This window comes from Ruditapes philippinarum, unplaced genomic scaffold, assembly GCF_026571515.1.
Source record: "Ruditapes philippinarum isolate M1 unplaced genomic scaffold, ASM2657151v2 ctg7170_1_1_1_1, whole genome shotgun sequence".
Lineage (NCBI taxonomy): Eukaryota > Metazoa > Mollusca > Bivalvia > Venerida > Veneridae > Ruditapes > Ruditapes philippinarum.
The window spans coordinates 99,222-115,928 of NW_026860540.1; the positions used below are offsets into that span (position 1 = coordinate 99,222).

The window sequence follows — 16,707 nt, forward strand, 5'->3', positions numbered from 1 at the left end:
CCAGAATACTTATGTAGATGTTTATTAATCTTAAGAAAACGAAGTGACTCTGTATTAGTTTGTTGTCTATGTAAATTCATTCGTAAGTTTAATTCATTTCTGTTTGCCCGATATAAGATTGTTGACAATTGGACAAATAATACTATATATTACATTTTTAGTTATACAGGTCATACTTTGTATATATAAACAGAAAACAGAAATAACAAAAAACAGCAATATAATTACGTCATTTAAACACTCTTACAAAATGCATAGCATCTTTGTGGATTTTAAATAATAAGTTATGGAAATCAGTATCTTAACATCGTATGCACATACAATCATCAATCAATGTTAACGCTATAGAGAGCTATACAGTATAAATTTCTGTTAAAATCAGTTTAAAGGTTTTAGCTCTTTAAGCTGTATTTTTTATTAAATAATCCTTCAGTTTACCCTTAAAAGATGACGTTTTATTTCAGTTGGAACTGTATTCCATGAATGTGCCGCTTTGTATGTAAACGTTTGTTTCATATAATCTGTCCATGGCCTGAAGTGAATAAGATCATTATTTGCTGAAGAGCGAAGATTATATCTATCATTATTTGAAAATAATGAAAATTTATAGCCACGGGGAAAACCTGTCACTGCACTTTTCTATATTAAAGTCATGTAACGGTTACGTAAAATCTATTATAACTAAATTAGTGTTGTATTTTTGTTTGTTTAATATCTGACATATTGTTCTCAGGCTATTTGTGTTTATCTTTGAGAAAGAAAATTATATGAACATGCCACAGGCTTTTAACAGCTAGCTAGGCAAATTTAACTGAATCGTATGGTGGCTGATTTACGCCATGTCGTATTTTCGCTTCTTTGCCTCAAAATGCGAAAATGCGAAAACACGAAGGGGCGACAAAACTAGACTCTAAACAGGAGGGCGAAAATACGACACATAAAATATGTCGTATATAAACATCCCATCTGTCGTATTTTCGCTTTTTCGCATTGTTACATTTTCGCATTCTTGCATTTTCGCTTTTTCGCATTGTTACATTTCCGCATTTTCGATTCTGGTTGTACATGCGCACGGAGAGAGACATCAATCTGAAAATACCTAAATGTTGTAGCTAATGACATTTTTGTACCATTAGTCTATTGTTTCCCTTCTTGTTTGAAAGCATTAAGTACCGTGAACTTAGAGAAGCACAGTATAATACAATATGATCTATTCGTGCAATATGGGGAAGATGGTAGACAGAATGACCATCATGAGAGCTTTGTTTTTAAGACATGTGGAACATGTCAACATGACATAATGTAATAATGTATATACTATTTTTAGAAATTATTATATACATTTTAAAATTCAATAAAGCCACTGAAGAAGGCTGAATTACCGGGAACTATGGCAACCAAATATTTTCATATGTATGTTTTTTATCATTAAATCGAAGCAACAAAGTTTTTAATCAAGCTTAATCCAACATGCACTGTAAAATCAAATGAAGTATGATTATGTCTTACAAAAGTCCTGTACTAGAATTAACAAACATTATAAAATGTTGTCCAGCGAAAATACACCTCAATCTTAGAGTAAATGTCTGTTTTAAGATGTGTGCGGACAGTGACTTTAGCAATCTTAATTCTCATGTCACAACCCGTCAGAGGTAAAATATTTAATAAAAATAAACTGGTAACCTGAAGATGATAGGAACATATTAATTGATTGAAAACAGTCTGAAAACCTTACCGTTAATATTAAAATATATTCTACATGTTAGGAACTGGATGATCCTTCTTAAAATATTGTGTCCTTCGTGTTTCGCATTTCCTTTAAGGCAAAACAAAGCGAAAATACGAATGGCGTAATCCCACCATAGAATCGTTTTTTCGGGGGTAATATAAAATTAAATGATTACAGTAATATTAAATGATTGTATGTTTAAAAAATTAGTAACCGATCTTGATTTGAATGACGTATTTGCATATATGTAGATACCAATTTTAAATCTATCATGAGCTTAGCAATTTATTATACTTGAACAAAATACTGTGTTGTATAAGTGACGAAGTAAAACGACTGTTTTGTTTTGTTAAATAGTTTCAGGTATGTAATTTTCATTTGTATTGAACACATTAAATGTTTGAATTATGCAGAGTAATCATAAACCAGTAAATTTATGAGTTTAGTTAATTCTTAACCAAATCATTAAAGCATAAGCAAATGTGTTGTTTTTTAACCAAAAATGTAGGTGTTTATAAGTATGGCGTTGGAGCGTTTACAAAACATTTACTGGTGGATATTTTAAGTCAATGTTGACGATGGTGAAAACGCGATGGTACGATGACACGATGATAAAAACACGATGATACGATGGTGAAAAAAAACAACAAAAACGCGGGTACGATGGTGACGGCGCGATGGTACGTTGAAAACGCGATGCCTTATCGCGTTTTGATCATCGTAACATCGCGTCTTCGCCATCGTACCATCGCGTTTTTACCCTCGTACCATCGTGTCATTACCATGGTGCCATCGCGATGTCATCATCGTGCCATTGTCTCCAGGTGATTATGCTCAATGGTACATTTTTATAAACACTGTATGCGTTCTCATTAATAAACCCCGCATCCCTATTTTTGCATATCTTTGAAAAGTTTTTGAAATTGATGCCTCGAATTATTTTGAGTAATTAGCATTTAAAACATGAAACATAGCAAAAGGCAATTGGTCAAAAATAAGAAAAATAAAGTTGTCACCCTCGTGCACTGTCCATCTAAAGTTTTAAGTAGATATCTTAAAAACAGCAAAAAAAAAAAAAATGCAAACAAAAGCATTATTATATTAAATAGTCTTTGATCTATAAACAGGATTATGACACAAATGGAAATGTGAAAATAACAGGTTTTGTTATTTATAGCTTAAGATAAAGGGCTAATATTTTTAACTTGTTTTTACTATTTGTCGTATCGGAATCTGACTTCTTTCCGAAAGCGTGATGGCACGATTGCACGAAGTTGAAAACGCGATGGCACAATGTTGAAAACGCGATGGCACAATGTTGAAAACGCGATGGCACAATGGTAAAAAGGCGATGGTACGATGGTAAAAAGGCGACGGTACGATGGTGAAAACGCGATGGTACGATGGTGAAAACGCGATTGCACGATGGAGAAAACGCGATGGTACGATGATGAAACGCCATATAACATAGCGACATCGTGTTTTCACCATCGTACCGTCGTGTTTACATCATATTGTCATCGTACCATTGCGTTATCATCATCGTGTCATCGTATACCATCGCGTTTTTATCATCGTACAGTCGTGAATCGCGGGTAAGGACGGAATAAAAGATCACGGTTGTCAAAATGGAACACCGTATTTTATGAATAAAAAAGAGGATTTTGAATAAGTGTAAGTTCAATACCGAATTTATCGATCGAGTTGAAGAAAATTATATTATGGGAGCCTTTGACGAGCATAATATTATTGTTTTATTCAACGAGTTCAATGAATTTAGCAATGAACCTACACTAATATAATATCTTATTATATACTAATAATTGAAATATTGAGAAATATAAAATGCGAGTTTTCATTTTCCGATTTTCATCGTAAGAAATGATTTTTCACTGAAGTGAAACATATTTTCCGTATTTTCACTGGAGTCTTGCCGGACTACTTTCTTTTAATTTCTGCCAGTACACAAAATTAAGAGCAGGTCTTAGAGATTGCAATGTCATAAAAGAGAAAAATATATATAATAATCAGAACAGGAAGTTTTTTTCTATAAATGCATGATTTATTTCCATCTTATAGCATGAAAATTATCATATTTCACTTGTGGCTATCAATCGCCACTCGTGAAATATTTATTTTCATACCACTCGATGAAAATAAATCATGAATTTTTAAAAAAAAATAATATCCTCTATATATACATCAAATACCCAAAATAGAAACTTTTTACGTGAAAAAGTATCATTTTTGCGACGGACGCGCCCACAGGCGCGTTCAGAGCTATATCATCTACACATGGGATTTCGTCGGCTACGATTCAACCGAATAACAGACCAAGAAATAGTACATGAATTTGATCATATGAAACTCCCATACTTTGTCGGGATATCTTAAAAACTTCCATATTAAGCCTTTTCAATTTCAAATTAAGTTAACCAAGTTAAAATATGAACGTATTTGATTGATAAAAACGCTGTAGCCTGTTAGTATTATTGCGCAATAATTATGCAAATAACTGCTGAAACGATTTACAGCTGTCGAAAAAGTAGGACAGCAAATTATGCTATAATTAAGGCGTAAGCTCAATAATTCCTAGAAATTATAAGTAAGAAATAAATATTACTCCATTAAACAAAACATTTTTATGAACAGATCAAAAATTTTTCGTGACTCAGCAATTCTAGAATATCTCGCGCATTAATTACATATTTTTCTAGGTCACGATATGAGTTAACCTGCTATCAGCTAATGTGATTTGTGATAGATTATAATAGATAACACTATTCTAAAAATAGATTTTACCCAATCACCACTACATCACCTGTGCTGACTTTCGGACAAACGGTTATGTAGTGCACATTATGCATGTAATAAATCAGCGGATACTTACTTTGTTTATATGCAATACTTTAAGAAGTTTTATACAATTGTAAGAAGCAAAACAAGTTGAAAATGGAATTCAGTGTGAAATTGAAAGGGGCAACTAGACACAGTGCTTAAGTTACATTTAAATCAAAACTAAAAAGATGTGCTCTGGCCTCTACATCTTTACCTTGTTATTTAAAAAATACACATTTAATTGCTGATGGTTTTAATCAAAAATATTTTTAATGAGACATGATATAACAAGTTTATTTGCATTGTTTTATTTAAGAAATATTTCGTTGACAGTTTTTTTTCTTTTTACAAATAAATCGATAAGGACACTGATTTACAAGTTTGGCATAAATTTCATTATGTATTTAAAAATTTGGACGTGTTTTGCTTCAAAGTAGAAAATCTGAATGATTTCAGATTGGGACACCTAAATATATATTGTTCTACAAATCTCGAACTTCAAGTCTTGTATGGAACTAATTGTCTCTATTATATCTTTTGTGTCTGTGTTTTTGTGGGGTTTTTTTGTGTTTATTTTTTCCTGAAAAAGCCTTGCATGTCCGTCGCATTCAGCACTTTGATTATTGATGCCCGCTTATAATGTTTATTTGTTTCATAATATTTTATTGCAACTTTCATTTACATAAAAACATGTAAGGTTACTTGAGATAAAGTGCAATATATGTATATTTGTTGATAAATATCATAGTTTCATTTTTGTCGATATTTGCAGCCACTCTTGAAATATGAACTTTTTGGTGTTCACAAGGTGAAAATATATTTCGATCTTACACTAAACTAAAACAAATTTCTTTTAATTATATGCCCAAAGAAACGTTTTAAAAAGACATTAAACCTAATTAGTGAATGAAAAGCGCGCCAAATAATAATAAACGTGAACGTCATTTACGACGTCACGCCATTATGTTTGGTTCCCAGTACTGTGCACGCTGGTATTTCACTGAAGCAACGTTATTAAGGGGCTTAAACTCAAAACAGTGAAATTTATCAAATTGACAATTTCACTGTTTAAAAACAGTGAAATTATCAGTTTTATATCACTGATATATTTCTATAAACCGTCGAAAAGCATGTAATAAAAATATTATTACCTGATACTTTATATAAATGTAATTTGTAATTATTTACTATTTTCTGAATTTCTAAAAACGTCAACGTTCGCGAACTGTTGACCGGTCAATAGTTTCGACTGTTTCCCTCGCGTGCTCTGACGTCATTGACGTCATAGAGGATTCCCACTTGAAGCGTCCTTCGATCTTGATCATAAACAAGACGTGACGTGACATAGTTAAAATATTAAGTTTAATTATTAACATATGTGCAAAATTATTTTCTTCTTCTTTTTTTCTGCTACTACTGTTAAACCAGTTCTTTAAAGGCTGTTCAAGTGGGTTGAAAAAAACTGTCGTTAAATCTACCGTGTGTAGAAACATTTTGAGAATAACGAATTTTGAAAACGTAGACTGTTAATTACGCGTGTTAATTAAAAAAAATTGTTGCTTTTTGTTCTTTATGGCATATTTCTCGATTAAAACATCAATACTTTCCTATTATACTTAAAGGTTACACCGCAATGATGAGTAGTAAACTTGAACTTATTTTTGTATGCGCAGGCCGTTCGCACGTGCGGGTCTTTCTTCCCCGCCGCATTCAACGAAGGCAAATTTGTACATGTTATTATAAGGTTGTACTTTGGTGATTATTTGTATTTTCTGATCGTAAGATCCAGGTAAATACATTAGCTAACCACGGTCTAACACAAAATCCTTACAGTCCTAAACGGCAAAAAGTATTCTCACCTCAAAAACTGCTTTAAAAACCAGCAATTTAAAAGAAAGAATATTTTTTAATGTAGGCATTTAACAAATTACAGTGGCATTAAAAGTTTAGCATTAGTCAATAGGAAATATTGAGGGTTACGAATTCACGAAATTTCGCGGCATGAATATCTTTTTTACCACAATGAAAAATGTTCGGCTATTTCCTTTAAAGCTTCTGGATTATTCATGAATAAATCATTTTAATCAATGAAAATGCTATTTTTAGCTATGTCGATTAAGTGAATACTCCAGAGCGTAGTACACAAATTAAATATGGACTGTCGCAGTAGTGGAATATATACATGCGAGAAGTATTTCGTTAAATTCTTTTCACCACGTGTTAACAACAGTGTTTATCGTGAACAAAATGACCTCGAAATTAATAAGGATTGCAAAACACGAAATTTGGAAATTCTCAATTTTAGGAATTACATAATGTAGTTCGTTTTTATTCCAAGGTACATATTGTATTACTTCGCCGTGGTGCAGAGGTAAGCGGTCTCCGTTGAGGGTGTTGAGAGGCCTATGGTTCAAATTCCTAGTCGCAGGCAATTCGTATTATTTTTTTTCATGGGCAAAAATTTCCATATGTATCAATCTCAAACTGTTAATAGAAGAAAATCAAAACGCCTGTCGCTGCGTTAAGATGAATTATAGTATATAAAATAAAACTTATACATACAGATAGTCAGTATGATTTAGATTGCAAAGATCAGAAAATACCATAGAGCTGCAGCCCTTTGATTTTAAAATTACTTAGCCTATTCATATAATAAAACAATTACTGACTAGTGAATCGCCTCGGTCAATATGCCATCTGCCGGTGAATATCACATCATATTCAATGGCTCACTAGTCAATAATTGTGTAATAATGCACGAAGAATTAATATCTATTTCCATTCTAACACGTCAAGAAAAAATATAATTATCATTATAAAGTTGGACTCAGAGTTTCCAATAGAAACGTTCTTTAAAGCCTGTTCCAGTGGGTTGAAAAAAACTGTCGTTAAATCTACCGTGTGTAGAAACATTTGAGAATAACGAATTTGAAAACGTTGCTAAAACATTGTTTGTTTATTTTATTTCACCCTATAACTTTTTCAAGCGAAATACAAATTATTAAAAGTGAAAGAAATGTAAAACTTAGCTCGTTTGCGACATTAAATAAACGAGTTTAAACGGCGGGGTCGCGGGACGAAAACACGCTAATTAGCGGATGTGCTGGGCGAAGTTTAATAAATAAATATTCGCCCCGCGGGGGTGCGGGACGAGATTTAAGAAATAAAACGGCGGGGGCGCGGGGCGAAAACTCGCTAATTAGCGCCCTCGCTAATACGCGTGTTTTCGCTCCGCGCCCCTGCCTTTTTAACTTGTTAATTATCGACATTTCGCTTGGCAGGGTCGCAAAACGAAAACACGCAAATTAGAGGGGGCGCGCGGCGAAGTTTTATTTATTAAACTTCGCCCCGCGCCCTCGCTAATTAGCGTGTTTTCGTGCCCGCGACCCACCGTTTTATTTCTTAAATCTCGCACCGCGTCCCCGCCGGACGTAGTTTTATTTATTAAACTTCGCCCCTCGCCCGCGCTAAGTAGCGAGTTTTTGCTCCGCGCCCCGCCCTTTTAACTTGTTAATTTTCGACTTTTCGCTTGGCGGGGTCGCGGGGCGGAAACACGAATGGCACAAATCAGTCACCATTGTAAGGCATTAACTGATGCAAAAAGGGTTTCATGTAGCCGTCACGCAACTTTATTATGATAAATTTTATTTCTAACTCATTTAGATCGAAAAAATACACTGAGATTACACAAACTGCATTTTATTATATAAGACACTTACCACTTAAGCATCTAAAAAATATTTCTATTACTGCTACATCAGACTTTAAATGAATTTAAGTATCGACCGTCATCTTGAACTCCATCCCAAATATTTCAATGTCGCAGATCGAAAATAAGTCAAAACTCACTATTTAAGTAGAACTCAGTTGAGATCTTCAGAACTCTGGAACCCAAAGTGCGTTGATATATGTAGCATATTAACGCACTTTGGGGGTCAATTTCTCGAGTTCGACCTCAAAATGCGTTTGTCCCTAAAGTGCGGTGTTACAGTGGTGATGCCACTACTTCCGCGATTGTGTTTACATGTTCTTTGGGTTTTTCTTTTTTTGGAACTTTAAAGGTTGGAAATGATGTCAGTTTCGTTTAACGCGTCTTTACACTATGTTTGTGTAACGCAAATGACGTCACGTCAAAATATATATACAGCCATGTAATAAATAGTGGATATTGAATGAGTGTAGTTTAATTACTAAATTTACTTGAACGAGATTTGAATAAAATCATATTATGGTCGAAAGCCTCTGGCGAGGCATTATAATAAAATAAAATAAATTTTAAATAAATAAAAGAAAAAAAAATATTTAAAACAGAAAAAAATTAAAATAAACAAATAAATATTAAAAAATAAAAGAAAAAAATATAAAAAAAAAAATAAATTAATAAAAATAAAAAAAAAATTAAAAAATTAAAATATATAAAATACACTATTTTTCTCCTATATTCACCTTTCAAATTGTTATTCTTCTTCTTCATGGTAATTGTTTTATTCAACGAGTTCATTAAATTTAGTATTGAAACTACACGTATATAATTTTCTTTTTATCACATATATAAAATAAGAACAGTTAACTGTTAAAATGAGTAATATTTCAATGACGCGCCCATAGTGTAACGCTAACATAAGCGCTTTAAAGCTATGTTTCTTTTAGCGCAAATGACGTCACGTCTAAGTGTTATTACACTAGTGTAATATAGTTTTTATTAAAATTTAATAGAAGATATTGAATGAGTGTAAGTTCAATACTGAATTTATTGCACAAGTTGAATAAAATCATATTATGCGAGTTGAATAAAATCATATTATGCGAGCGTCTGGCGAGCATAATATTATTTTATTCAACGAGTGCAATAAATTCAGTAATGAACTTACACGAACTTAACTATCTATTTATCACATACCAAAATAAAGACGTTTAAGGGGTGAAATAAGAGTCATATTTCATTACGCGCCTAATAGTATTTACGCTAAACATTTATAGCGCGTTTTTACACTATTTTGGAATGACGACAAAAAAAAGGATTGCGGAGCACCACAATAAATCCGCTATTCCGGTATTATACCGGGCAAGTCGCTGAATCATAAAATGCTTAAAATCTGCTTTTTACCCAACGGAATGAACTTTATAAGATCATAACTTCATTCTTTTCACAACCGATTTATGTATGATAATGAACGAAAAATGTAAAGATCGGCGAAAAAAAAACGATATTTGTCTATTTTGTGATCATAATTTCTGCAAGCGTCTACAGGTACTGCTCCAATCCTGTATTGAGTTAAATCCCTATATTTGTATAACGCTAATGACGTCACGTCAAAATATATGCACGGCCGTGCAATACCATATTTACGGAGTCGCAAAATCGGCACGGGTGTGTGATAATAGTGCAATATGTCATTTGCGCGTGTTAAAACTGTTATTTTTCTACAAAAAATGGGCTTATTGATTACAAACAAAACAAAAAGTTTACGTATTTGGGGTAATTTAGTTTTTTTAATGAAAGTAAAAATTGAAAAATAAAGTAAAAAGAAATCTAACTTATTGCTACTATGAATGATACAAGATGATATTGCCATCTCTTTTTTGCATATACTTTTTAATGTCTGTTATCAATCTGAAAAGACACCGTCAGATTGGGGTAAAGGTGTGTTAAACCCAATACCTAAGCCTGGTGTGACATGTCTACGACAACCATTGAATTATAGAGGGATAAATCTATCATCAACCATGTATAAATTGTATTGTTATGGTGCTGCCATTTGGGGGACTATGAAATTCTCTTGTAAAGAAGCTGTGGAAAATCGCGCTATGAAATTTTTCTTAGGTACAGGAAAATATACTCCGGTATATAGCCGGTGATATGGGTTGGGATCCAGTTTTCGTTAAACAATTGAAAATGATGTTGGTAACGATTTGGTGTAAGATTGTCAAATATGATTCGAAAACAGCAGTAAATTTTCCAAGATATAAACCTTGCAAGGTAAAATTGTAGCAACTGGCATTTTAGGATTTAAAAACCCTCTTTATAAAATTTGGTTTGTGTGGATTTTAGTGACTGTACCGACCACAGAATAAAAATCTTAGTTGTTGATACCAATTGTGAAGAATGCAGTGGATGATTGATAGCTTGAATGGACAAGATCCAGTTCATTGTAATATTTAGTAATCTGGTGATGGTGGGGGGGGGGGGTTATAGAAACAAGTTCAGGTTTATATCAGAAATTTAAGTTTGGATTTTGAACAGGAAGCATTATGTCAACAGAATTATATCTTATCGCCAATAGATCAGCTTTGCTAAATTTATATGTGGTTGCACCATTCAGATTGGAGATTGGCAGATACAGAATGATCAGAATGTTTAACGATTAGGAGATAATGTTCCTATTTTGTAATAATGGCAATCGAAGATGAGTTGCACGGTATTATTGCAATTACCCTAGCTACACTGATATTTGCAAATTAATTATTATTGAAAATGCTGACTGAAAAATTGATACTTAAGTTTTTAATTCTCTATAATGATATTGCCAAAGATTGCTTCCTCTTGTCACATTTGAATGATATTGTCAAATATACTGCAAAATTCCTGACTACGAAATACTTAATGTTAGAAGTGATTTTTTGTACCAATAAATATTATATTTTAATTGCCTTCATTTTAGGTGCGAGGGACGATAACACAATTAATATAATTTTCAAAAAATTGAAGTTTGATGATGTGTGTGTCTTCACCTCCTGCCCTAAAAATGAACATTATAATAACATAAGAACTTTTTATTGTATAATGTATAAAATTGTATTTTCAAACCCAACTAGAAAATTTTATCTTTTCCTGTTGATAATCACACTGACCAGTCCACATCCATGTCTTGACCAGACGTTGATACCATGATTTTGTAAGGACAATTTTTTATTTATGCGCGAATAGTGTCACATTTACAAATTCAGATTTTTATTAACAAATTCCTTATGGCAGATTTCTAAGTTAGAGGTCAAGTGGTTTGTTACCAAACTTTTGATGTTAAGACAAAATATAAAAAGTAAGTATAGATGATGTTTAGTACAATTATATAAAGAGACAACCAATTTTAGGGTTTAGTACCCAGTAAAATTTGGGAAGATTTTTTTCCCAATTTTTTTTTTCTTATTCCATTTTTTTTTTTATATTAAAAAAACCAAACCCCCCCTAAATGATTTTAAACAAATACTCACACAGTTATGTTGTAGGTTATAAATGATTAGTACATTTTTAATTATTTTAAGTATAACATTCAATGCTTGGAATATGCTGTTTTATATATAAATGTCTTAGAGATATTATGATGTGTTTATATTGACATGTAAATGTGTATAATTATGTAAATAAGGGAGGTAAATCTACATTAATCTCTGTGACTGTGGAGTTGTCCCTCTTATAAACTATAATTGTACAATTTACTGTATATATATTGTTTTAATTGTATATGTATGTATAGATCAGACTATAATAATAAAAATGCGTGAATTATAATTAAAAAAAGTATTTCTCTTAATTATTGTTTTATTCAATATTTCAGACGATACAATGGATTCAAGATTAAAACTGGTTGTCGGTGCAACATTTCTGTCCATCTTTATTATCTATCTATACATGTACTTTACATTCGAAATTGAGGTAAGATTTACCATGGAGCTAAACATAAGATTGTTAATTTTGGTCTTCATCCTTGCCATACATAATAACCTAATCATTATGCAAAATTGCAAACTGAAAGCCCCGGCTAACAATTTATACTCGATTTTTCAAATGTCCTTGAGTTCTTGTGATAACTCTGAAGATGTCCTAGAGTTCTTTTCATAACTTGAGTCTTTCTTGCGCTAAAGCATGGTGCGTTTTAGTGGTTTTTTTTATTCAATAACAGTTATTAAACATTAAAATGTAGAACGCTCATCCTTTGCACAAAAATGGTCTTGAATGTCTGCAGAGGATAAACAGTTATTACATTGTATTAAGCTTCAAAAAATGAATCAGCAGTCATTGATATTCAGCAGTGTCATGGCTTAAACCGCAAACAAAAAATGTCTCAAAACTTACATGTTGTTCTTAGTACCACATGTTTTGAGCAACCACCTTTCTTAAACAATATATATTATTGTGTTCCCAATATCTTAGGGCTAAGTAATCAGTGTATTTCCTTCGCTAAATCACGACACGTTTAAGCGTTTTTTATTATCAAATAAGGTTGTAAATCATTACGAGATGTAGTAAGCTCATCATTTGCACACAAATGAAGATATTATTTCTTACCCCCGTTTCTTGTGCGATGTTTCATTTTATAGTATTTTTGCTGTCACAGAAAAGTTCTAGATGTATTTTGGCATGCGAAACATGAGACCCTTCCTAAAAGGTCAAGGTCTCAATTTGAAACCAAAGGTTAAAATAGTCTGGTACAGGGTATGATGCGAAGTCAGGCCCATGCAAATAAAATGTCGTTAGTGAATGCCAACATAGATTACCTTCATTGATGACTGGATACAAAATATACCGTGTAAAAGACCATATCCGGTATTTGTTTTGTATTTGTCAACGTTTTGTGGCTTTTAAATAGTGATGACAAGTATGCAAATGTATTCCTGTCGACAAATACACAGTTATTTCATTTTATTTCTTTAATGAATTTTAGTTACTGGCATGTGAAGCTATAGCATTGGTAAAAAATTTGCACCCATATCTAAATCTTTTGAAATAGCACAATTTTTGCTTCATGTAAGACTTCCCTTTGACGAAGAAACGTTGGTAACTCTGTTAAAATCATTTTGATACATACATGTGACATCAATTACTTAGTTTAATTAATTGATATTTTTATTTAAGTTATTGTTTCTGTGATCATGTTTGTACCCACTTATACATATATCATGCGCTATAGATCAATTAATGTTGAAATATTAATAATAGGAGATTTTTGTCATCTTGCAGAACCAGTGATGATGTGTGAAGAAAGTTGAATGTCTATATAGTATGTTCATAGAAAATCTTTTATGGGCACATGCTTAGGGCTTTATGTCATTCTGTACATTTGAGTAAAAGTGTAAAAGCAAGTTTGTTTGTTTATTGCAGCAGAATGTGGAGCCAGCTGTTAGAAGTTGTTCAAGTAATCTTCCTGTGTTTTTAGATGTAAAACATTCAGCAGAAAAAGATTCAAAAGAAAAGCTGATAGCACTAGCCAAAGCAATTCACAGTGCAAAGAAACATGTTCGTGGGTCAAAAACCTCCGATTTTCTCAAGAAAGCTATTTCTATTGTGAACAATATGCTTGGGGATATCAATGTGAATCCGAGAGAAGTGTATGAAAGACGCAGTGTAAGATCGGAACATATATGTGGAGAAGTATACATGGGCGGTGCATACGGGTATCCACAGTATTATACAGGCTTTGTCACAGACAAATGTTCTTATGGTGTACCTGTATCTCAACTTGTTACTGTTATAAAATATATAGCAAAACCAACTGGTAAAACAAGTTTACAAGTAACGCTTGATAGATTTATTTTTTCAATCAAAAGTGAAATGAATAATTCAAGAATACGAATTGCTATAAATATCAGTTCTGAAACGTTTTCGAGTGAGTTAAAAAGAAAATATCCAGGAGTTAAATTGATTTTCTCTAATTTCGAGTCTGAGGGGTCTGCACTTAACAGTTTGATAAAAGATGTACAAACTCCATATGTCTTAGTTACAAGAAAAATGAATAAACTCACAAACGATTCAATGTTAGAAAGACTAGTTAGAGAAATAGAAAGCATAAATGTAACAGCGGTGGGTGGTGCGTTACGTGAATCAAATGGTCATTGGAGAAAAGGCTGTTTCCAGTCGGTGCATAGAAATTACACTTTGAAGTATATGGAGGGTTATGATGAGTCATATCATGAATGTTTGTTTTGTGATTATATTCAAGGTCCATTTATAACGACTGCTAAATACTTGAAGGAAAACAGTTTTAAACATATTGACGAGAATAACGGTCTATACGAAGATTGGTTTCTAAGAATAACCCAGTCAGGCCGGGAATCAATTGTATGTCCAGATTCTATGTTCCATGTTGATAACCTGACTACTGTATCTGGTTCGAACTGGAAAGCATTTTCTGAATATTGGAATGTTTATCATGCCTTTTTGCCAATGGGGAATGAAATGAAAATCAACTGTGAAGAAGTAAAAATATCAAGTAGCCCTTCGAAGGCTTTATCACCGTGTGCCATGAAGGTATACAGTGATGGTATTAAATTAATTATGCGAAAATGTGAGGAAACTGGCACCATATGTGAGTTGCAGGAAGGTACCGGGTTAGGGGCTGTCAAGTTAGGAAAAAATCTCCCTTGGGACATAGACTATGATTTGCGATTTTCAGTAACAAACTGTTCAAAATGTAAACTGTTTTATGAAGCACTAAAAAAAGCTGGTTTAAAAGTGAATGACTTTGCTCCGAAGTGCTGTAATCAAAAATATAAGTTAGGTGAGAAAGCCCTCTTTAGCATTTTTTACAAAGGTAAAAGAGGCGATTTCACTGGCCATCCCGTAATGGACAGTGACATGCTTGTTAGAAACGGTTTAGTCCCTACCAAAGTTTTGTTTGACGGTCAATGGTTAAACGTCGCAAGAAACCCAGGGCTGTTCATGAGGAATAGATATGGCAAAGAAATGTATAGACACGCGGAACATTGGAGATATACGGGTGAGAAAAGCCAAAGACCTAACTACACAACAAACGTGTTTATAACATGTAAACAACCAGGAGCCCACGATTGTTTGGACAGATACAACGCAGACGGAGATTTCCCGTTTAATGTGATGTTACCATAATATTTTTTTTCCATATATAATGATACCAAATATAAGCATGCAGTTTTTATGGTTAAAGCGGTATACCTGTATATGTGATACGATATTTCAAGAAATTCAAACTCAAGATAACTTTACAAGAGTTAAAGAAAAATAAAAAGATTCAAGATTCAAGTAATGATTTGCATGTTGTAGTACTGATATTAGTAATACCCACAGTCTAATATGCAAGAAAAAATACAACTTACGTTGTTATTTGCGTTTTGCTACTTTCGTGACAAATTACTTTTAATTCATGGCTTTCAGCGTATGTTAAGCATGTAACATGTTAAGTGCTCTAAATTCCTTCAGATGAAATAAAGGTTTGCCATTTCTACAAAGAAGATATTGTATTCATACCTGATGTGTAAAGTGTCTTTAAGCCAATTGTTAATGATTTCACTCCTACTGTATACAGACAGACAAGAACATTGGCAGTATAAATGGCGTTGTCTACCTCGAACTGAATGCAAGTAAACGTGACCTAAAAATATGTATTGTAAAGGGAAATTATTGTAGCTCTGTACAGTGAATGGGCACGTCCGAAAATAAAAATCAACAAAATATCAAATGAAGAACCTTTTTGACTTACAAAACCCCCATACTTCACTTGCATACAGTAAAATAGAACCAATAAAAGAGTCAAACAACTATAAGACTATGTTGGGTTAAGTTTCATATTTTGTCAAAATTACCACTAAATTATTTAGGGCTTTGAAACCTTTACTGTATAAAGTTTGAGTACATTGTAAATCCACGGGTTTTCGTATAATAAATGGTAGAAAAGGTGATTTTTACGGTAAATGCACGTGTATTTCTAGCCAGGGGATCGAATCTTATCGGTAAATTACCAGTATTAAATGATTTATGTCATAATGTAGATTTAACTAATCGTTCTGCGATAGACTCTTTAACAATGTGATTTTGTAAGAATTATAGTAAACATGTATATAATCAGCCTAAATTTATTGATAAATGTATTGTTAAGGATAAGGAGTGGTTTGATTATGATTGTTCACAAGCTAAAAAGTTGTATATAAACGCATTATGTAATTTTAAAGTAGATAATAGTGTTTTAAATAGGGAGCAGTTGTATTTTTATAAACTAAATATAAGAATTTGGTTAAGAAAAAGAGACGTTTTCTAAATTGAAAAAAAAAGTTGACAAAATTGAGAGCTTACGATTGTCTAAGCCGAAAGACGTTTGGAAATTATTTAAATGTAATAATAAGGTAAATCACGACAGTTCATTTGATGAATTTTTAAGTATTTCTCAGAA

The 16,707-nt window shown here is 32.5% G+C and overlaps 1 protein-coding gene across 1 annotated transcript; it reads left to right on the forward strand.

The window, feature by feature from the left end:
* Window positions 1-1,986: 1,986 nt before the first annotated feature.
* On the forward strand, window positions 1,987-15,855 carry LOC132760519 (uncharacterized). The gene is made up of 3 exons (XM_060752507.1): window positions 1,987-2,092; window positions 12,124-12,221; window positions 13,668-15,855. The coding sequence occupies exons 2-3, from the start codon at window positions 12,132-12,134 to the stop codon at window positions 15,408-15,410; spliced, it is 1,833 nt and encodes a 610-aa protein (XP_060608490.1). The 5' UTR covers window positions 1,987-2,092; window positions 12,124-12,131; the 3' UTR covers window positions 15,411-15,855.
* Window positions 15,856-16,707: the final 852 nt, after the last annotated feature.